Source organism: Canis aureus, chromosome 18 (assembly GCF_053574225.1).
Source record: "Canis aureus isolate CA01 chromosome 18, VMU_Caureus_v.1.0, whole genome shotgun sequence".
Lineage (NCBI taxonomy): Eukaryota > Metazoa > Chordata > Mammalia > Carnivora > Canidae > Canis > Canis aureus.
This window is the reverse complement of record NC_135628.1, coordinates 30035665-30059417: the sequence shown is the minus strand read 5'-3', so window position 1 is coordinate 30059417 and position 23753 is coordinate 30035665. Positions and strand designations below refer to the sequence as shown.

The following is a 23753-nucleotide window of genomic DNA, read 5'->3' as shown; positions in this document are numbered from 1 at the left end:
TAGGTAAGCATAGCTTGATTATGACCATGTTTACCAGAAGATGGTAAAAGCGGCAGGGGCCACAGCAAGAGCAACTCATAAGTAGGTAAGAGGCTTATCCAAGTTATAACTAGAGAGAGTCTTAAAAAGAGGACTACAGTTCAGCATATAAAGAGTTTAGAGGTCACATTCTATATTCTAGCAACAAGTAAAAACAAAAAAACAAACAAACAAACAAAAAAAAACCAAATTGAAAAATCAACAACTCTTCTTAGATCTACCAGAGAAATGAGATCATGGGGCATACCACTAGCCCAAAAATGACTTTTATAACGTCTTAAAGATCCAAATCCTTTCCACTCATCTAATCTCATTATTAACACATTTTATGTGCCATGTTTATCTATCCAGAAACAGACTAGACCTTACATAAGAGTAAACCACTTACTCACTTTGTGCCATTGCTAAGGCCTATTAGATTTCAGGTCTCATCTATAGTAGAAAAAAAAAAAAAACAACTGTTTCAAGAAATAAATTGTAGAAAGTAAGGGCTAATGTAAAGAGCTGTCTAAGCTTTCCCAAGTTTCATCGAGTTAAAAGAATATGTCAATACTGACACCTTTTTGGATATTGTTTGAAAACAGATTTTACATGAATATCCTTAAAAGAAGTTTAGGACTAAGAAAGAAGAAAACAAAGCAATCACAATATGACTGCCTGACTCAACTAACCCTATGGTGATGTAGAAAACCATATCAAAGAGAGCATGCATCAATTAGGCTTGCACAAAAACCTACTTTGTTTTATCCACATTGCTAAGATTTTTCTGTTTTATTAGACAATGATTCTTTGTATTTAAGACAGGGTATATACACTGTAATTAGTCATCTGCCTGGGCTTCAAAAATCTGCTTGAGATGCTGATTTCACCTCTCAAAAGGACTGAGTTATAGATTCAGAAAATATAGAAGGGAATTGTGAGTATGAAATAATGAGTTGAAATAATGAGCCTGGAAAAAATTGGAAAGAAATAAGAAACACTGGGGAAAACAGCATTGACAAGAAGTAAACTTTCCATAAATCCTTGACAAATGCTGGATTCAATCTTTGTGTTGAACTGCCTCTTCCATCAAACCTCATCAGCACTTTTTGTTTTTCTGTTAATTAATTTACAGCTGTCTGCGCAGCATTCATCTGCTGCAATGAGATCCCAACCAGCCAGGAATCAGGGATTGTGCAAGGCCTACCATCAGCAGGAGGGTGGAAAACTGCAGCCATGCCTCTTTGCAACGGTTTGGAAGACATTTTCCATAATGAGAAGAATAAGTGCTGGCACTCTGGCCATCTTGCTATCTCAACAGGGTCTCAGCAGCCTCTGCCTGTCTCATAGCAATAGTCAATACAAACTCCCTCATCCCACTAAGGAATTCTCTGATTTGGAAAAACAAAAAAACAAGAGAAAGTCTTCCTCATCAGGAGGCTACCAACTTATTACATAAGAGTTATGCAGATGGTACAAAACATGGTGTACCTCTCCAAGAAATATCAATCTAATTGATGGGGGAAAGAATGATGTACACAAAACCTAGTGCAATTAAATAGTTGAGTATGTGGTTGCAATAGATGAGATAGGCATTCAATAGTATTTTTTCTATTTCCATTTCGAAAGAGTTTGTTAATCCAAGGTTTATGTGCTGTATGGTAATTGAAATAGCTTACTAATCAGAGCTGGTATAACTTGTATGTAACTTATAATTTCATCTATGGAAACCAAATACAAAACAGGAGAGAAAAAAGTGATAAATAGCTAACTACTATTTAAAAATTACAAAGCTGGGGGCACCTGGGTGGCTCAGTGGTTGAGCATCTTCCTTTGGCTCAGGGTGTGATCCCGGGGTCCTAGATCGAGTCCCACATCAGGCTCCTTGCAGGGAGCCTGCTTCTCCCTCTGCCTATGTCTCTGCCTCTCTCTGTGTGTCTCTCATGAATAAATAAATAAATCATTTTAAAATTAATTAATTAATTAATTAATAATAAAAAGTACCCAGTCATACCTTCTAGGAGAGAATAATTTAAAAAATGAAGCTTTTTTCACCTATAGAAAATTCTAATGTTTCTAATGTTTCTTCTTTTTCTAATATAAAAAAGACACAAATGGAGAGTTGATATCCATATTAAATGCAGGTATTAATTAGGAATGTAATGTTTCTAAAAGATATAAAAGAAATTTGCCAAGCATATTAAGGGTATACTGGTTTAAAAAAGTTTCATCACTTTTTTTATGCCAGTAAACTATGTTGAAAGAATCTTTAGTAACAAAGCCTCTATTGATACCTTCTAAATATCTTCTTGTGAGGCCAAGGATAAGATAGACTTCCAGATACAGCAGGCACATTAACCTGGAATTTTGCCATTCTTCTTTAGGATGGTGTTAAATGTTTTCCTTCCGTTTATGTCATTGTCTTCTGGATTTCTCCATAAAGCCATCCCAGAATATAGAAGAAAATATGTTTGACAAAAATTGGTAAGGAAGGGAAAGGTTAATCAGGTTGTCAAAGAAGATCATTTGTAAGGCACAATTGCTGAGAACATAAGAGTATTTTAAGGGCCTTGTAAAGGAGGACTGAGAAATGTGCAAGATATACTTAGAAGCATAGTTTAAATAAATAGTATAAAATCTTGCACAAGTTTTCCAAAATTATGTAACATTTACTATTTTCAAAGAATATAGTCAAATTCACATGTTATTGTTCTTTTGCAGTCCGATTATTATTACTAAGTTTTAATGATCCATTGCACTACAGGAAAAATAATTTGTATTCATTTTAATTCACTTGATTCTATTCCTGTTTTTAAGTTTGTTTTATAATGTATATAATACAGTAATATGGCTATATAATTTATAAGTAAATAAATGTATATTGGGTAAAAGTCCTCAAAGTTTTTTTTCTTGTGGAGACCATGCTCAAAAAACTTAATGAATTTAGAGGGTTATAAGTCATCAGTTAACATAAATTATGAAAGAAAAATTAGAATAAAGCAATAATCTGAATGTTTAATATTGGATTGACATATTGTATTGGAAATATGAAGAAGTAGAAATGAAGTAGAGAACTCCTATTCCTGTTCTTGAAGAAATGAATGAGAAAGTGTGAGCCCTGGGTGACATATTGGTAAAATGAGCAAATACAACAGTTTTCAGGATTAAGTATAGGGCAAAAGGAGCCTAAATGCATGAAAATGTTTCCTACAATAATCTTCATGTCCCAAAATATGTGAAATAAATGGGAAATGACAACATAGCCATGAAAAGCAAACTCCCAATGACTCAAAAAAGCAATGGATAAAGGCATTGACACTAAAAAAGAGAGAGAGTACATGCTCCTTTTTCAAAAGTTATCAAAATGCCAGAGGCTTTTTCATTTTTATTTAAAATTAAATAAAGTCAATCCAGAATATCTTCCAAAAATGTTTCTGTCCTTGACCTTGCATTCTCCTATTTTGCTAACTCTGCCTTCTTTCCTGTGTTTCCATCTTACTCCTAGTCTACTCTCTGGATCAAGGGCTTAGAGAAGAAATCCCTACCCAGGTCTACATTCTCTCCAACTCAGCAAACAAAACACCGCTAAGAAACATTATAACAACAATAGTATTAGCAAGAACAACTAACACTGTGAGCCCTTACATCCAGGAACTTGGTTTCTTTGTTTTTGTTTTTGTTTTTTTAAGATTCTATTTATTTACTCATGAGAGACACACACAGAGAGAGAGTCACAGATACAGGGAGAGGGAGAAGCAGGCTCCATGCAGGAAGCCTGATGCAGGACTCAATTCCAGATCTCCAAAATCACATCTTGGGCTGAAGGCAGTGCTAAGCTCCTGAGCCACCCGGGACTGCCCCAGGAACTTGTTTAAGGCAGGTATAATTACCCCATTTTATAGAGGGGGATATTGAGGTACATATTGTTAAATAGTCAAGTATTAAGGGCAAGGCCAGGATTCATACCCAGGTATAATGGCTCCTGTACCTTACTCTTGACAACAATGCAATACTATCTAAAAATATGCCACATAAAATACAAGTCATTTATTTTAGTTTTTTAGGATTTTATTTATTTTAGAGAGAGACAAAGACAGAGCATCAGCAAGGAGGAGAGGAGGCAGAGGGAGAGGGAGAAGCAGACTCTCACTGAGCAGGGAGCCCGATGTGGGGCTTGATCTCAGGACCCTGAGATCATGACCTGAGCCGAAGGCAGACACTTAACTGACTGAGCTGCCCAAGTGCCCCAAAATACAAGTGATTTAAATGGATTCCCCATTTAATCTTTTCTTCGAATTCCCATTCCTAGGATCATAACATTCTAGAACCTTTGTTTGATCAAGTAATATTATCATTAGTGGATTAAGCCCAACATATGGCCTTTCAAGTGTAAGGGAATGGAATAAGAGGAATAGGGAACTATTCCAGTTGCAGATGTTATTGCTATGCATTCAGATGTAGGTGAAGAAGAAATTGCAAAGTTGGCAGTGCTTCTTATCCTTTGTACATCTAAAGGCTGTGCTCGGCAGTGTAACCACTAAGCAAAGCCTGGCACAGCTGTTCATTCTTTCTCATCGTCTTTTATCTATGTAGTGCTTCCTCTTAAAGTGAGTCTTTGAAATTCTGAAAGCCAAGTGCTTCATTTCCCATCATTCCACACCTAAGCCAAGTTTCAAAATTAGCTTTGATGTGTATTTAAAGTGTCTTGGCATTCTGCTGCCATCATTCCCTGGATCCGTCCCATTCTGTGAAACTGTGATATGATCATCTCTGTCCCAAAGGAAGAGACCAGCTGCATATGGAACCATGATGATATCCTTCTACAAGTTTGTGTAGTTCATGAGTTACACTGATGAGTGCTTGAGAGGACAATGTGAATGGGTAAGGGTTACACATTTTGAAATCATGCAGGAGTAATGTAGCCACCCTTTTAATCCATAGATCTTCACCTTATGGTTTTAGTTCTGAAGTTCCTTCTCATTATAGAACACAGTAGCTTCCAAGCTTAAATGCTGGCAGATTCAAATGCTTTATTTTCTAAGGTTGTGGAACAGGCTTCACATAGTATATATTTGTATTCTAGATAATGCCGTTTGGTGAGCATTATCATATTTGGTGAGTCGTTCTCAGTTAATTCATAAGAGATTTATGGAATAGATGGCTTCTTTATTTTTCCCAACTAATAGACTATTTTAGAATTTGAATGGCTTTCATGAAATAAACTCTCAAATAGATAATCATTCACCTATGACTGCATGTCTTCATGACTTGGTTGTTATTAAAATATCTAACACTAATAGCAAAAACAAACACCTAACTCCTACTCCCAACTCTACTCATAGAATGTAAATATGTGAAAATGTCTCAGAAGCTGTAGGAGTCTACAGTAAATATGCCCCAGTTTTTCTTTTTTTTTTCCCCCAGTTTTTCATGTGCTACATGAGATATTGTTCAAAAAATTATCTCAGATTTTATGTCTTTTTGGCTTTACTAGGTTGATGAGTTTCTTGAATTACATGATATCTAACCTTAAGCAAGGGTATCTAAAACTCTCAGAATTTCTCCCAAATGTCTGTTTCAGATTCTCAAGTATAAAATAATGAAATGGGAAGATTAATGGTGGAAGGGACCTTGGAGAGCATCTTAGTACCTACATTCTAGAAATAAAAAACAATGAAAGGTTTTGTTTTGTTTTGTTTTGTTTTTTGGGGGTTTTTTTTAGAGGAGAGAGAGAGAAAGAGAGAGAGAGAGGTAGAGGGAGAAAGAGAATCTTATGCAGGCTCCACACCCAGCATGGAGGCTTACACAGGGCTCGATCTCACAATCCTGAGATCATGACCTGAGCTGAAATCCAGAGTCAAATGCTTAGATTGAGCCACCCAGGTGCCCCAACAAAGAAAGATTCTGTAACAATTCATTGCCTACTTCATGTAGTACATGTAACAGATGTTGTAAAGAAAAGTATGCCGGAGGAGATTGTGCAAGGCAGCTTATGTTTTGCTCTGCATATCCACCCTCTACCCTTCACCCTGCCCTCTGCCCCAAGGTAAATCTATATGGATGACATTCACCACTCCCAAGCCCATGGCTTCCAATGGGGACTGCCAACGGAGAGCCCTGGCAAGGGATCAGTCGGAAAGAGGAAGTCAGTCAGAGGATCCTGCAAATCTAGAGAGCCAGGGCAGTGATAAAAGTATTATTTTCCTGACTTCCTAGATTTGCAGGATTGTCTGACTCCTCAGATTGACCATAGCCCACTATTCCTCTGAGTGTGTGCTCTCACCTACCCGAGTCCAATAGCCTCATCCTTCTTCCCTCTTTTCTTAGCATCTGGGGTTGTGACAGCTTTGCTATTGCTGGCTTTGTGCTCCTCCACTATGCCTTGTGCTTTTCTTCCATCCCACCCAGACTTTTACAATTAGTCTCCTTGTAAATAAATCCTCCTGAACTGATTCTGAGTGTGTTGTCTGTTTTCTTTTGGGAAGCTAACTAATACAGAGATGTCAACTCAGATCTCAAGAAGTATATAACTTAGCTGAATTTTCTAAAGCCATTCAGAAATAGTAGACTTGAGATTGGAATTAAAGTCTCCTAACTCTGAACTAAGAGATCATTTAAGTAGCCCCTTGTGGCCCACAGACCAGTTTAAACTGATTTTAAGCAGCTTTAAAAACTTAAACCTAACAAGAAGACCAGCATGCATAGTTTGGCAGGTATAGGATTTCTTTTTAAGTCAGTCTACTGTTAATATTTAAAAATTAAGGAAGTTCATATAAAGCATTTGGACTTGTGGTGGAATTTTGTTACTGTATGTCAGAGTGCTGTTATGCAAGGCCTTTTTTCTAACATCCTCATCATTGTCCCTTGTCTTACTCCCAACCTACTAGTCCTTTGACTTTGCAAACCTTCCCTTGATGTATTTTCTCCTCCAGAGATGTTTGTATTTGAGAAGGATCAAAAATGTTAGAAAATGGAAATGATCTTCTATTAGAATATTGGGTATCAGTAGTTACAAAAGAGCCAGAGAGAGACTTTTGTTTGTCTGTTGTTTTTACCAGGAGAGAAGAGCAGCAGGTCTTCTGATGGCCTTGAAATTGAACAGTGTCTGAAGGTTCCTATTCTGGGCAGCAGTCCTGAGAGACTGTGGCTTTTCAGAACTCATTCCAAAGCTATGCTATGGTGTTGATTGTGTGTCCTTACAAGCCTTTTTCCCCTGTCATCAGCATTTTCCAGCTCTTCATTCCAGCTCCACATACAGCTGTTCTGGCATTGTGGTCATCTTCCCATTGAATGTACTTATCATGACTACTGGTAATAAAAGGGACAATAAAACACAATAGAAAATTCTTAACCCAGAATGTCCAGAAAGGACACCTGTTTCAGTTTAATAATATTACTGAATCATAAATGTCTTAACTCCAAAAGAACACAAGGATCAAAAAAGAGCCTTGTTCCAGTTCCAACATCTGCTGGAGGCATTCTCTTGGATTTCTTTACCCCATTTTATGGATTGAGGGATGGGATATAATGTACATTTATACAAATGCAATTCAAATCTTTAAAAAAATTATTACCCTTGAACATATGTTAATGACTGAGAACCAGCTTAAGTTATGCAATATCAGTATGAGTAGCATTATATCACTGCAATCATCTGCTGTAATCCATGAAAATCTCTATATTTTTGGAGATAGCTTTACTGAGAGTTTACCATACTCAGCCAGGCAGATCATCATGCTACTCCTCTCCTGAGAAAATTGATAGCAATGACATTATTTCTAAAGTTTGCAATTATTTTAAAATTTCTCTGTAAATATTGGATACGAGCAATATTTGGTGTCCTCGATGAACAAATATCTAAATATTTTGTTTGCTAGAATTGTCTAGAGCGATTGCCTTTACTCGTGCTATCATCAGCAAGAAAATGGCTCCTAATTAATATATGGAAACAATTAGGAAACAGGAATTTTGATATTCAATATCAATGTTGAGTAAAAGATGGTCTAGAAAAAGCAACTTATAAAAATATCTAAATTAAAAAGAAAAATCTCAATAAAATTTATAGCAACCTTATACGAGAAGATAAGTTCTTTTCAGGAAGTTAGTGCTAAGATTGTATCTGCTCAAAAATAAAGGCTTTGGCCCTATTTGACAGATCTAACAATTAAAAGGAAAAAACTTTTTTCCAGTATACTTTTAGTGTTTGCTATAGTCTATGTCAAATGTTTATGACAATGTGAGCATTCTCTTCTTAAATATATTATTTCTGTTTTAAGTCCAGATAGTGCAATTTAAGTAATGGATCATAGCAATGTTGCCCTATGAATCTTGCTCAGAATGAGATTATACATAATTACTTTTGCATTTTGCATTAGAGCACTTGTTATTTTCTTAATTAGATTGCCATTTGTTCACCAATGTGTTCTTTGAACCTAAAAGACAGACTAGATTTTCAATAAATACTAGATTAAAAATGATAATAATAGATTAATGAAGCCAAATATCACAAAATATTTTGATCAGAAATATCATTATCCTACTTACAACACAATATGTATTCATATTAAGGTTTTCAGAATAGAAACTGTCAACAAGAATATAACATCATTATTTTACAATAAAATCCAATTCTCTGTATGGATTATAGCCACTTTCTCTTATTTTTTTCCTCTAGAAATGAGTAGGCAATAGAGTAGCAATAGTGTTTTTTGAAGAGCAAATTTCTAATACCTTTTGTGCAAAGTTGCCTCATCTTTTCCCTTGTCCTTAATATGTCCCTGGTGCTTGCTCAAGCTTAACAAAATATAGGAAATGCCCAGTAACAGGCTATATTGTCTCAGCCCTCCTGGAGCTAAGTCTCCAATTTCATCTTATACTGCCTGCATCAACAAGGTATTGATTATGATAGAATATGTCAAATCCATAACAAGTCTGACCAAAATCTTATTTTGAAATTTCACAATTGAGTGAACTAGAAATATCATCAGAACCGGAAAGTAGCATTAGTCAAACTGCTTTTATGGGTGTCAGTGTGATTGGAAATATGGATAAATTGTTTGGGCTAACAAAATATTTCCTATATTTTAGGCTGGAAGGCATTTTAGACATATCTAATTCACCTCCCTTATTTTACAGTTGAAGTAATAGAGCCATAGAAACATTAAGACACAAGTATAATTTCACCCAACCAATTAGCAGCAGCATAGTCTAAACTATATCCCAGGTCTTCTGTCTATAGGTTCACATTTCACATGACAAAGTAAAGCAAAACTGGAGGCATCACATATCCCAATGTCAAGTTATATTACAGAGCTGTATTGATCAAAATAGTATGGTACTGGCACAAAAATAGACACATAGATCACCGGAACAGAATAGAAAACCCAGAAATGAAGTCACAACTATATAGTCAATTAATCATGACAAAGCAGGAAAGAATATTCATTTGGATGGAAACAGACCATCTCTTTAATGAATGGTGTTAGGAAAACTGGACAGCTACATGTAAAAGAATGAAACTGAAACTGGATCTTCTTACATCATATACAAATATAAATTCAAAATGGATGAAAGGCCTAAATGTGAGACGGGAAGCCATCAAAGTCCTGGAAGAGAATGCCAGCAGTAACCTCTTTGACATCGACCGCAGCAACTTCTTTCTAGATATGTTGCCTGAGGCAAGGGAAACAAAAGCAAAAATAAACTATTGGGACATCATCAAAATAAAAATGTTCTGCATAGTGATGGAAACAATCAGGAAAACTAAAAGTCAACCTATGGGATGGGAGAAGATATTTGCAAATGATATATCTGATAAAGGGTTAGTGTCCAGAATACATAAAGAACTTGTAAAACTCAACACTCAAACAATGAATAATCCAATTTTAAAATGGGCAAAATACATGAATAGATATTTTTCCAAAGAAGACTACAGATGACCAAGAGACACGTGAAAAGAGGTTCAGCATCACTCATCATCAGGGAAATAGAAATCAAAACTACAATGAATGTAATCCTCACACCTGCCAGAATGGCTAAAATCAACAATACAAGAAACAACAGGGGTTGGCGAGGATATCGAGAAAGGGGAACCCTCTTGCACTGTTGGTGGGATTGCACACTAGTGCATCTATTCTGGAAAACAGTATGGAGTTTCTTCAAAAAGTTAAAAATAGAACTACTCTATGATCCAGCAATTGCACTACCAGGTATTTACCCAAAGAATACAAAAATACTAATTCAAAGGGACATGTGCATCCCAATGTTTATAGCAGCATTATCTATAATAGCCAAATTATGGAAATGGCCCAAGTGTCCATCAACTGATGAAGAGATAAAGAAGATATGGTACACACACACACATACACACACACACTGAATATTATTCAGCCATAAAGAAGAATGAAACTTTGCCATTTGCAATGACATGGTTAGAGCTGGAGAGTATTATGCTAAGCAAAATATACCCATCAGCGAAAGGCAAATACCATATGATTTCACTTATATGTGGAATTTATGAAATAAAACAAATAACAACAAAGAGAAAGAGAGGCAAACCAAGAAACAGACACTTCACTATGGAGAACAAACTGATGGTTACCAGAATAGAGGTGGCTGAAGGGAAGGGTTAAACAGGTGATGGGGGTTAAGGTACTCACTTGTGATGAGCACCTGGTGTTGGTTGTATGGAAGTATCAAATCACTATATTGTATACATGAAATCAATATTACACTGTATGTTAACTAACTGGAATTTAAAAAAACAAGTTCACATGTCTTGGGCTGCTTGTGTAATATGACCACATAAAAAATTGTAAATAAGTTATATTGAAAACTTTATTGTTTATTACTTTTTTAAATGCCAAACTAAGTCACAGATTCAATGTAAAACTATTCTTAATTAGTACACAAAGTGGACAAAATTAATCAATTCTTAGGAAGGATAGTATCAAACAGGCAAAATGGCAAACTTTCATTAGATTATTAAATGCATCCGGCAGTTTTTATCTTTACAATAAGGAAATATATAGCAAGAAAGAGTTTTTTTTTTTAAACTCTCTAAATTTGAAGAATTAAAAAAATAAGGAAATATATAGCAAGAAACAGTTTTTTTAAACTCTCTAAATTTGAAGAATTAAAAAAAAAAACAAATGAGAAGTAAGAGCAAACAAAGCAAAAATATATATATAGAAAGCTCCAGTTAGTAAAAATTGTCAGCCACAGTTGACTCTTGAACAACAAGGGGGTTAGGGGTATCAACCTCTTGCAGTCAAAAATTTATGTGTAACTTTGACTCCTCCAAAACTCAACTACTAATATTCTACTGTTGACTAGAAACCTTACTGATAAATAAGTAGTTAACACACATTGTATATATATGTATATATATATTATATACTGTATTTTTACAATAAAGCAAGCTTGAGAAAATCATAAAAGAAAATGCATCTACAATATATTTATGGTATACCATAAAAAATCCATGTATTATAGGACCTGCACAGTTCCAACTCATGTTGTTCAAGGGTCAAACATATCAATATATAGTGCTAATAAAATATTGCAATAGATTAGTAAAAAGTCCTGGTTACTAGACTCTTAGGTTCTGTGATTTAGTCTGTATTTCAGTGCCAAATTTAGGTTAATACCTCAATGAATATAAGGACTCAAATGATCTTTGTGGGAAAATTCACCAAGATAGTAATGTAAAAGATTTTTAGATTTATATGAATTTAATAACAAATTCTCCAAAAAAGACACTTATTCCTACTGAAAAAAGTGATATTTACATTTTAATAGAAAAACGTCTTTAAGCCTATCAAATCCTTGACAAGTTTTAGTAATAATGAACTTTGGCTAAGTATATTGGTATCACTAAAAGTGTCATTCAATTTAGACACACTCTCTCAGATTCAAAGGCCTAATCCCATAGCTAAAAAATGAAATCAATAATACAAGGTAATCCTTAGTGTGCAGTTAGTAAAATTCAAAGGAAAACATTTAGTTTCCTTCATAAATCTCCCAAACTGCTTCATTCTCTATTTGTAAGGGAAAATAAATCCTTCAGCAGGTCTGCCAATGCAGATGATAAACTATCACTCAGTCTAATTTGCACTAGAAATAATTATGCAGTCAGTTTGGCATTCATTTTAATCAGTTCTTGAACCTGGAAGCTAAAACATCTTCCCATTGGGATTTCTGTAGTAGTTGCTACCCTGTGGCCCTTCTAGACAATTAGCAAAATATGCAGGCTAGGGTACCAAATGCATCATTAGCTAGAGTCAAGATTACTAGATAAACCAATGGAATTGAAAATGACACTGACAAGGAGAACATCTTTTGGGATATCTATTCTAGAAGGTCTCTCCGCGGATGTAACAATAGTGGCCAAATATCTATTTAGTTCACAAATCTATACTCATTTAATTCAACACAGAGCTGTATTTTAATAAGTTCCAATAAGAACAAGATGGAAGTCACCTCTGTCTGCCCTTGAGGGAAGGAAACATTCTAACAAGAGAATGTACTCTACCACTGAGGGTCCTAAATCATTTTCCCACTAAATTCCTTCTGGGTGTCTACAGAATTTTATCAAAGAGTTTCCATGCATTTCGGTTTTTATTAGAACTGTATGACTAGAGGAAGCATACAACTGCTGAATTTAAGATATGCAGTGAGTTGCCACTTCAGTGCTAAAACACATTTTCAAGAGTTACATCAAATCCAAATGCTTTAATTCCAACTATAATGAATTTGATTTTGATACCTGAATTTCATGGGGATTGCAAAAAAAAGGATATTTCACATATTAAATTTAAATGGTCAAGGACTTCAATTTTATTCAGTTGTTTGGAAGCTTCCTGGTTTTGCTTTGACTAAGTACTATTCTTTCCACCATAACTGCCTAGTATAACCATTCTATTCAGTACCTATTAAAGTAAATATTGGGATGCCCGGGTGGCTCACTCAGTTAAGTGAAAACCCCTGATCTCAGTTCAGGTCTCCATCTTATAGGTGTGAGTTCAAGCCCCCTGCATCAGGTCCCACGCTGGGTGTAGACGCTAATAAATAAATAAAGTTCTGGGGGGGGGGGGATTGATGAACCCAGATTTCTATATCCAATAAAAATATCTTAAAAAATAAAGTAAATATCACACTAAATGGACATATCAGGTTACATAATTAAAATATAACAATTCTAGTAGCAGATAGAGTCAATGATACAGCAAGATCTCCTAGTAAAACCTTACTAATATGATACTGAGCTGGAGTAGATTAAGAGTCAGTCTTTTTTTATTTTCATGCTTTTCAAAAAATACACAGTAAAATAAACATGGCTAAGGAGCAGTTATTTGTAACTAACATGAATAAATACAAATGATTTTTGGTTAACATATTATTCTTTATGCAACTAGTTATTCCCAAAGGCTCTGTGTATGTCCATGTTTAACTTGGGTCTCACAAACTATATGTATTATTTATTTTTATATGTACTAGTAATTTTTCTCTCATTCTTGTTATTGATATACTCATCTGTCTATATATCTAATGTATGTATAAATATCAATATTAATACTGACCTTCTATGTATTGAGCCTCTTGAAAAAGTCCTTTATGGGACGCCTGGGTGGCTCAGCAGTTGAGCATCTGCCTTCGGCCCAGGGTGTGATCCTGGAGTTCTGGGATAGAGTTTCACATTGTGTTCCCTGCATGGAGCATGCTTCTCCCTCTGCCTAAAGTCTCTGCCTGTCTCTTTCTAAATTTTTTTTTGTTGTTTTTTGTTTTTTGTTTTATGATAGTCATACAGAGAGAAAGAGAGAGAGGCAGAGACATAGGCAGAGGGAGAAGCAGGCTCCATGCACCGGGAGCCCGACGTGGGATTCGATTCCGGGTCTCCAGGATCGCGCCCTGGGCCAAAGGCAGGCGCCAAACCGCTGCGCCACCCAGGGATCCCTGCCTGTCTCTTTCTGTGTCTCTCGTGAATAAATAAAGAAAATCTTAAAAAAAAAAAAAAAAAGAAAAAGTTCTTTATTCATAGTGACAAAAATAAATTTGATAAACAAATCCTTTATGGATAGATATTATGAATGTGAACTAGAGGTCAGACTCTAAAATTATCACAATTCACTATTTGAAATCATAGCTACTAAGGTGAGAAGACAATTATGCAGAGTTTAATCAGATGGGAATATGTGAGAAAAAAAAAAAACACCCTGAAATATAATCAGTAATTCAGATCCAAGTGTTTTTTAGCATTTTTAAATAATAACTGTAAAGCTACTCTTTCTGTTGGCTTTTAATTTGCACTTCTCTGGAAGCCTGATTGTATTCTAGGCCCTTATTGATTGCTGACCTTCTCCTGTCATTTGATGTCAAATACCATGCAATGAATGCATCATCAATGTAACAAGGCCAGAGACTGATCAATTAATTGAATGCGACCATGAGAAATAGATCCAATTCTTGATTTAGCAGATACTAGGGAAGACTTACATATAATCTTTTATTTCATTTTATTTTTTTGGTACATTCATTTACTAATTCATGATTAGCAATTAAATCTGTGATGATTTTAGCATTTTATTTTCACCATAACTTTTGTTTCAATGTTTTCTTATTAAAAGGCAACAACATAGTCTTCTTGATTGTGAAAAGCTATTGTCAGGTCAAGTCCTTTTTATGCCTCAGATCCTGGAACACACTAATTTTTGAGATTAACTCTAAGGCCATCTAATAAAGGTGCTATCTAGTTGAGATGGAAGAAATAGCCAATGTGTCAATATCTCATATTGAGCAATGATAAGCAACTGAAATAGACAAATGAAACAATATAATTTTGGTATATTCACCTATGATATAATTATTATGAATGTCTCAAATATTGATGTGATGATATAATATGAAATAGTTTAAGATCTAGTTAGTAAAACTGGAAGATAAGTCAATAGTAGACTAGGAAGTATTACTTTATCTAATAGTATAATAGCATTATTATAAGATCTAGAGGGGTTTTTTTTGTTTTTTTTGTTTTTTTTTTGTCTTTATATGTGTTGAGATTCTCCTACCTCTCATAGGAAAGGGACAATACTAATGTCCTTATTTAACTTACTGTGCCATGTGTAAAATACATGTGACTTTTAAACTTGCAATTGCAAAGAGGACACTCTGCTACAGAAGAGTAGTAAGGACCCCTTCATGCTCAGAACCCAAAAGGGAAAATCCAGATCTGATCAGTACATAACCAAGCCCCTTTGGTTCTCATTTGGAATTATGGGATCAATCATTTGATTGAATTGGCCATCAGTCATATAACTGCATTGTTTGGTTCAAGACTGTGATTATGTTGCTTAATATTATAACATGTCAGACTTGAAAACACTGAAAAATTATTTTTGCTTTTTGTTGTTTTTATTTTGTTTTATTTGTTGTTTTAGGGTCCATGCAATAGTATTCAAAATTCCCCCAACATAAGGTAGTGACTTTTACACAATTCCTTTCTCAAATATAGCTGTATGTTGGAATCACCCAGAAAACCTTAAAAACTGCTGATACCTGATTTCTGTCATCATCAGAAATTCTGATGTAATTTGGACATTAGGTCTTATACTATCTCCTCTAGATGATTGTAAGGGGCAGTGGACTTGGCATCTGGGTGTATATAAATATGATAGTCCAACTCACTGCTGGGTGGCCACCTAACTTTTTTTTTAAGATTTATTTATTTATTCATGATAGACATATATAGAGAGAAAGAGAGAGAGGCAGAGACACAGGCAGAGGGAGAAGCAGGCTCCACGCCGGACCCCGACGCGGGACTTGATCCCGGGACTCCAGGATCGCGCCCTGTGCCAAAGGCAGGCGCCAAACCCACTGAGCCACCCAGAGATCCCTGCCACCAAACTTTTTAAATCATCCCTTTACTGAAAAGATTGTCCTCTTCCTCTCTCTCCTTTCTTACTGCAGAACTTTCTGTCAAAACTTAAATGCGCCTCATCAAGAAAAATCAATTACCCTGCACCATACATTCTAATTTTTGTAAACACGTACCTTTTCCATACATGTTAAAGGCAAGGACAATAACTTTTAGCAGTGTTTATTTTCGTTAAAAGAAACTGATGGATTTGAAGGTTAAATCACCTTCTGATTGCACAGATGAAACAAAAAAGTATTACATATTTCACCTTTACAAAGCATCTTATTGATTTTAAAAGATCCATACTATAAAGTTCATGATGAAACATATATGCAATAAGGAGACTAAAATATTTATTTTACATATCTACAACATGTATTTTCATATTTCTAGATCAACCACAAATTATACAGGAAAATATTTAGGTACATGGAAAAGCTTCAAAACGTAAAAAAATTAACAGTTTGAAAAAAATCACATGTGAAACCTCATTAAATAATAACATTGACAAATAAATAGTTCATCAGTTTTACTTATTAGTTGCTGCCATGCATTTCTGGCATTCCACTCTAAGCAAGGGTCAGCATGCAGGGTATAATTTCATACTATGAGACTGTAAAAAGCTACAGGGCTTATTTTTGAAGTGAAATGTCACAATATCTCGCCCTCTTTCAAAGGAAATCACTCATGGCTGTTGAACTGTTCCCACGAAGATTACAAATAAAATAAAATAAAATAAAGTAAAGCACCTTTCTGAAGTGTTACTGTGAAGATTCATGGCAACTATTTTTTTTTTTTTGACTTTTTAATTTTGAAGAGTTCTGTTGGAGATGGGAGTAGGGGATGGGCTGGGGAGTGGAGGGTAACCAAGAAGCCTTTTTCTGTTTTAAAAAGTAAGGATTCAGTGATGTATATAGTATCACCAGTCTTTGGAGAACCGTGGGGAATTAAAAGTATAGGTTGCATGGAATTTAAATGCAAATTGCACTCATGGATATGCATACATCTTGAAAACCTTGAAAAGGAAAAACTTTCCCAAAGAAGGTCCTGATACTTAGGACAGCTTGGTGGGTTTGATCAAAGCAGAAAGCATATATTTTCAAGTAACAAAATAGCAATGGCAGGCTCGAGTCTTCCAAGCAATCAAATCTGTAAAGCAGATGGTTACTAGTCAGTCTGGTTTTGAGAGTCTGGGTTCTAACTCAGGCTGTGCTTGCTGGATTTGCTGGCTCTTTTCCGCTCTCTGGGATGCTGGGCTGGCTTGGCAGGCGACATGCTCTCAAAGTTATGACTGGACTCGTTGTGCTGGCGAGTGTACCTCTTGCACTTGCAGGCAGTGACCACTGTGATTTTGTAGGTGCGCGTGCTGCCGTCTTGGCACTGCAGCTGGATTCTCTGGGTACGTGTTTTGTCATTGACACACCTCCATTCCTGGGAGCTCCTCCGGCTCCAGTACTTTGTTCCATAGCCTCCTCCAATCCAGTTGGGGAGCACCGGCAGGGGCAAGCACTCGCCAGCACACACCAGCTCTTTCAGAGGGCTGATGCTGGTGCACTGGCCATCAGAGATGTACTTGGTGGAACGCAGTTCCCGGCAACCCACTTGAACTCGAGCTGCAGGAAACAGAAGAGAATGTTCATTAAAGACAAGAAGCAAAAAAAAAAAAAAAAAAAAAAAAAGTAATTTGCAGTGACAAAAATTGTATCCAAATGATAGCCAACTGGTAAACAGAAAGTGAACACCTATTTTATTTTCACAATGCAAAAATCTGCCTGGATGGTTATAGAGATACTTTTATAAAAATTAACAGTTTACATGGTTATACAGTTTTTGAAACAAGATAAACTAGGCCTGGTTTTTGTTTTCATGGGTAACATTAGCTAAGTACTTCCTAAAGTATTTAAAAATCCCATTTTTTTAGACTTTCTCCCCAATAAGGATTAAGAAGCTGTTACATTTGTGTAAAATATTCATTCTTCAGTAAGCTAAACAAGAGTATACTTTAATGTTCTTTTTCTTACAGGTCATGTCAGTATCTGCAAGTGCTTTTAATTAGGTTTTTTAAAAAAAAAATCTACTGGGAAAATGTGGAAAGTATTTAAATATTGTGTACGAAGCATATGCTCTGTGATATTTTGTTTCAATTAAAAATTCAGCTGCAGAGAGTCATACTTACATATGTGTACAAAGTCTGACATTTTGCATATCAAACTTAATAACTACATTTTAAACATAAATTCCCAAGCTATCTTTTAAAAACAAATATTAAAATGTTTGAAATGCAAAATGTCACTACAACTCAAAATTTGAAGAATATAAAAGCCCCCAAATCAGGAACGTATGGTTGCCATAACAACTTGGCTACATTTCCATGAATTTAATGGCAGAAAAATGCCTAACATGTCTGATTTACAACTGCAAAAGGAACCATGGTGTTCGTTTCCTGAACATTGGTCATGGCAAACTTTTTGTTTAGTTATTTGAATTTGGTAAGTATGTTCTCTAATTGGCTGTTTCTTGTTACGTGCCTTATGTAATTTAAGCAAAAATTAATCTTGAAATATTTGAGTTTTCTTTTTCATTGCTTTGTTATCTAAACTGGAGGAGAATTGCCTATAACAAACTTGAAAAGAAATCAAAGCTTGTTAACCAGGGGAAAAAATGTTTATAAGTACAGACTGCTGAAATTCAAAAGATAAAAATCATAAGGAACACTGAAGTAGGCTTGCACTGAAGTGGAATAACACCAAAAGCTAATTTGAGGTAAATACTGAATTAGGAGTTGTACTTTCTCTCTGTCTCAGTACTCCCGAGGTGAGAGGTATAGCCTAAAGGGATGTAGTAGTTGTAAAACAATTTTTGTAGGTACACATACATCCGTATATAGTGCAAGAGTAAAATGAAAGAGTAAACTAGGTGGCTGATCAATATGCTCTGCTTCTCTGACTCTGATCCCAGCTTACCTTCCTGCATCTGCCCGAGGAATGCACCTGGAAACACCCAGAGATGATTTTGACTGCCTAGCTTTTTGTTCCCATATACGTGGAGATTCGGCATTTTTGCAGTGACAGCTCACTGACAATGAATACCCACCACATCGCTCAGTAATCTAACAATAATCAGATACTTCCTGTGTACATAAAAACAACTATCTCCATGAAAGTGAAAACACCTTGGTTTTCTTAGAAAGACATTAATAGTCATATTTGATGTGACTTTTTAAGGGTCAAAGCTACTTTTAACAGTTGAATGGAGTTGAGGTAGAGCAAAAGATGTGTGTAAGATTTCCTGTCCACTGCTTCTGTGTCTCTCTTAAAACCTGATTGTTAGCATGTGAACTTTTCTTGAAGAAAGGAAGTGAAGCAAAAGTTAGGAGAAGAAATTTGAATCCTTCTAACTAGTGGTCCATTAGTGTGTCAGTTGAGCAAACAGAAAAGAAAACAAATACTCCCTGTACAAAATATTATTGTATTGTTATTAAGTCTCTAACGTTATAAAAGTTTCCCCAGTCTTTCACAGAAATATACAGTGACCCAAATTTCAATCTGGTCAATAAGTAATTATCTCAGATAAATATGATTCTCCAGTATTTTTAGTTATATCTCTCTTGTACATCGATCATCATCAAAACTCTCAACTATTTCACTAGACATATTTTAGAAATCTGTGTGAGCCATTTTTTCCCTCAGAAAGCTTGTGATTTTCTATATGTACTTTGGTTAGTTATGTTTATACACTTTACCACAATTGTACATGCCCTGAAATACAGACAACAACCTGAATTTAAACTATTTAGAACAACACTTTTTTTTAAAAATTCTCATTTTGCACGATTTTAAAAAAGCAACAGTTTAATTCCTAGAAACATTTTCTTTCTGGGGTGTTTGATAGAACTTACGTCCATGCTTGCATTATCAAATCACTGTTTTAGTTACATTAACTTTGTAGGGAAGAATGCCAATCTACACATGCAGCAGATTACTCCCAGATTGTTCAGCAAAATATACATGGTTCAGGTTAGTTAGCAGTGAAACAATTCTATAGGAATGTGAGCTAATGCTACCAAAAAAGAAAAAAACAAAATCCAGGCAAGTAAAACACACTTACAGTTCCGATCCAGTCCAGTGTTACTGAAATGCCTGCCTCCATTTCTGGCTTGATTCATCGTGCTGTTGCTGCTGGGGTGTGCTGGAACAGGTTTAACCACATGTGAATAAAGGATTTCTGTGGCATCATTTTTAAAAGCCAAACAGCTTTTCATTAGGATGCATGCAAGGGGAATGAGATAGAAATGAATGGCAGGAGGAAGCATGGTGAAGAGAGGATTTGCTTGGCTGGAGAGCTGGTTAATTCCTTTCCTTCTGCTTCTGCACTGTAACTGTGAAATTCCTCCTCAAGCTTCCCTTTATATATCCAGGGAGGTTTGGCGTTCATTCAGGTGTAAAGTTGTATAGAGCTTCAGAGTGAAAACACAGAGAAGGGGTGGGATCCCTACATGACCCTGCAAAAAGAATTTTACCAATGGAAGAGAAGACTACAGAAAAGGAGGAGCTTGGTATACAAATTGCCTGAAATTTCAGAGTTGCGCTTCATCAGTTGTCTGGGAGCTAAAGCAGCCAGGCACATTCTATATAGCAACTCCAGACTATCTCCCTCTCTGCCATTTCCTTTCCTGAATCTAGTTCACATTCGGGTTTAATTTAAATGAAAATACACTGCTGTTCATTTAAAGAGATCTACATTCCCACAGTTGTTCTGTACTCCCCCTCAGATTTTAGAGTATTTAGGGTAGGGAGTGGTTTTGTCCCAGATAATAGGAGGAATTCATGTGAGTTTTGTGGGACTTGCATGAAGCTACCTATTAAACATTTTTAGTTTCTCAAGAAGAAAACCAATATTTTTTTTTCCTTTAAAGTAAAGGCATACGGAGCTAAAATCTGCCCCCTGGACACACTTAAATAATGCAGCTTTGATCTGTGTGAACTGCTGCTCTGCTAGGTAAATTATTGCCAGGGGTTCTGTGTGGAGAATAATGAGCATAGCTCTCTCTGCATTAAAGTAACTACTATCAATTTTCATCTTAAAAATATGTCACAATCATGAACATTTGTAGCATGATTTTGCATGAAAAAAGCCATTTCTGACAAATCATTGTTTAGCACATTCAAAATAATTTTTGCCAGGTTTTTCAGGTGCTGCACAATATATATTCTACCTGTATTTACTAAGCATTTTGTTCATTGCTTCCTTTGACTCTGCTGCCCATGTAAGAAATTAGTACTTTCCTGAACTTCTTTATCCACATCTGCAACAGATGTTCCATTGATACTACTATTCTCCATTCTTTTAAAAAAATCACAAAATTTCATCAGATTTAAGGAACATTTTGATTGGAATAATTACATACTCTGAATTGTCTTTTCAATTTTAGATCTATTTTGCCCTTTGTGTGATTACTAAAATGACCTTATAGTGTGAATATTTTGTATCTCTCTCCTTTATAAACTTTTACCAGCTATTCATATCTATCCACTTATCTATCTATCTATCTATCATCTATCTATCTATCTATCTATCTATCTATCTATCTATCTATCTATCTATCCATGTTGCCAAGTGGAACGATATACAATTGAGAATAGATAAATAGATAATTCTTTATTATGAGGTACTGATCTGTGTGTTTAGCAGCATACCTGGCTTCTACCCACTAGATGCCAGTAATATACACCCCCCCATTATAAAAAAAAAAAAAAGTCTCTAGACTTTGCCAAATATCCCCTGCAGGCCAAAATCACCCTAGTGGAGAACTACCAATTATCTATACATCTATCTAAGTCACTATAAAATAAAGTGAAATTAAAAATAAAGAACTATTCAATAATACTAAGAAATTATTAGGGTTTTTTTTTTAGAACAAAAGCACTATTATGGTTTTGTTTTTTAAAAGTAACAATTACTTCTGTTTTAGAGGTATATACTGGAATATTCTTAGATCAAACCATATGATGTCTGGAATAAACTTCAAAAATAATTTGAGAGGCGGTTTGGCGCCTGCCTTTGGCCCAGGGCACGATCCTGGAGACCCGGGATCGAATCCCACATCGGGCTCCCAGTGCATGGAGCCTGCTTCTCCCTCTGCCTGTGTCTCTGCCTCTCTCTCTCTCTCTGTGACTATCATGAATAAATAAATAAAATCTTTAAAAAAAAAATAATAATTTGAGAGCGGGTTAGCTAGAGGTATGGATGAGGCAAGATTGGTCATGGGTTAATGGTTGTTAGGACTCGATGGTGGATATTCTATTCTGTTTACTCTTGTATATATTCAAACTTCTACATAATCAAAAATTTAAAAACTAAAGTAAAAAATTCAATTTAATGTGTATGGTTTAATAACAATCAGATCCCTATCCTAAGGTTGTATGTAGATGTTTATTCTGACATCCTTTCTGAAAAATACTACATCAGTTTATTGTATGCACATGGAGATCATACAATAGGTATCCTTCTAAAATACTAACTGAAGAAGCTTTTATGCTACTTATCAGGGTACTTTATATTAATTACATAAAATATATTAATATTAACTTTTGACCAGTAGACCTAAGTAAGAGGGTCAAAGTAATCTAATCTCTTCCCCCATTAGATATTTGTGTGTGTGTGTGTGTGTGTGTGAGAGAGAGAGAGAGAGAGACAGAGACAGAGACACAGAGAGCGAGAAAGGGAGAGGGAGAAAATACCTTACTTTGCAGTTTATTATGGTGGGTTAATCAGATTGACTGAATTTATAATTATTAAATCTGTTCTGCATCTAGTATTCTGGATAATAATACCTCAAGCAGAAGCAAATTAAGGATGAGGGTAATATAGTTGGTGCATGTGGACAGGAAAAATTATGAGCTCTTAGGTCCCATACATCCTTGAGGACCAAATTAGAAAACTACTTTGATAAACTAGAAATAATCATAAACTTGATATTTAACAATTCTTCTGATCAGTTTAAAACTTCTTCATTAGGAATAACAACAAACTCCAAGGTTATTGTTAGAAATACTTGATATAATTGTTTAAGAAAGTATTCCCCTGAACAAGCTATGTTCTTTTTCATCTCCAAAACTTTGTATGTACATGTTTCTCCTTCTGCTTGGAAAATCTTCCTCTAACAGTTTCCTCATTCCCCTCTGTGTTGGCTACTACATATCTTTCCTTCAAGTCTCACTTTAGATAGAACTAGGACCAAGGAAACTCCCTTGTTCTCTACCTCCTCAAGTCTAGAGTCAGCACCTCATCCATTGTACCAGAGTGGCTAGCTGTCTGATGGCTTTGAAAGCCTTGTGATAATAAGAATAGTATTTAACTTATGAATAGTGTTGAATAAGTAGATAAATTAGTTATTTAATACAGAAAAAACTATTTTTTCACATACTCAAAAACTGGTTATTTGTGGTAGACAATCATAAAGATGGCCCCTAATAATCTTCTATTTATGGTATTTACACCCCTGAGGCAACCTGCTCCCCTTGAGTGTGCATTGGACCTAGTGACTAACTTCTAATGAAAATAATATAGATGTGAATTCTATGATTAGGTTGCCAAAGGACTGACTTCAGTCTTCATTACCTGCTTTAGCTCTCTCACTTGCTTTGCTAGAAACCAGCTATCATGATGTAAGCTTTCCTATGGAGAGTTGGCACAAGTGGCAAGGAATGGATGTTTCTTACCAACAAGGGAATGAAGCCTTCATCCAAACAAATTGTGAGGACCTGAATTCTATCAACAACCACATGGATGAGTTTGAAACTAAATCTCACAATATTTCAGG

The 23753-nt window shown here is 35.4% G+C and overlaps 1 protein-coding gene across 15 annotated transcripts in view; it reads right to left on the bottom strand.

The window, feature by feature from the left end:
* Nucleotides 1–16095: 16095 nt before the first annotated feature.
* SOSTDC1 (sclerostin domain containing 1) overlaps nucleotides 16096–23753 on the bottom strand; it is a 57064-nt gene continuing 49406 nt past the window's right edge. For 14 of the 15 annotated variants that reach the window (XM_077856672.1, XM_077856674.1, XM_077856670.1 and 11 more), the window contains 2 exons: nucleotides 20039–20119; nucleotides 16096–17544 (listed from right to left, as the gene is read on the bottom strand). In XM_077856672.1, the coding sequence (XP_077712798.1) occupies nucleotides 17129–17544; nucleotides 20039–20119 (497 nt within the window). In that variant the 3' untranslated portion in view covers nucleotides 16096–17128. Of the gene's footprint in view, nucleotides 17545–20038; nucleotides 20891–23753 lie in introns of those variants that run through there. The other variant, XM_077856680.1, reaches the window with a different exon arrangement.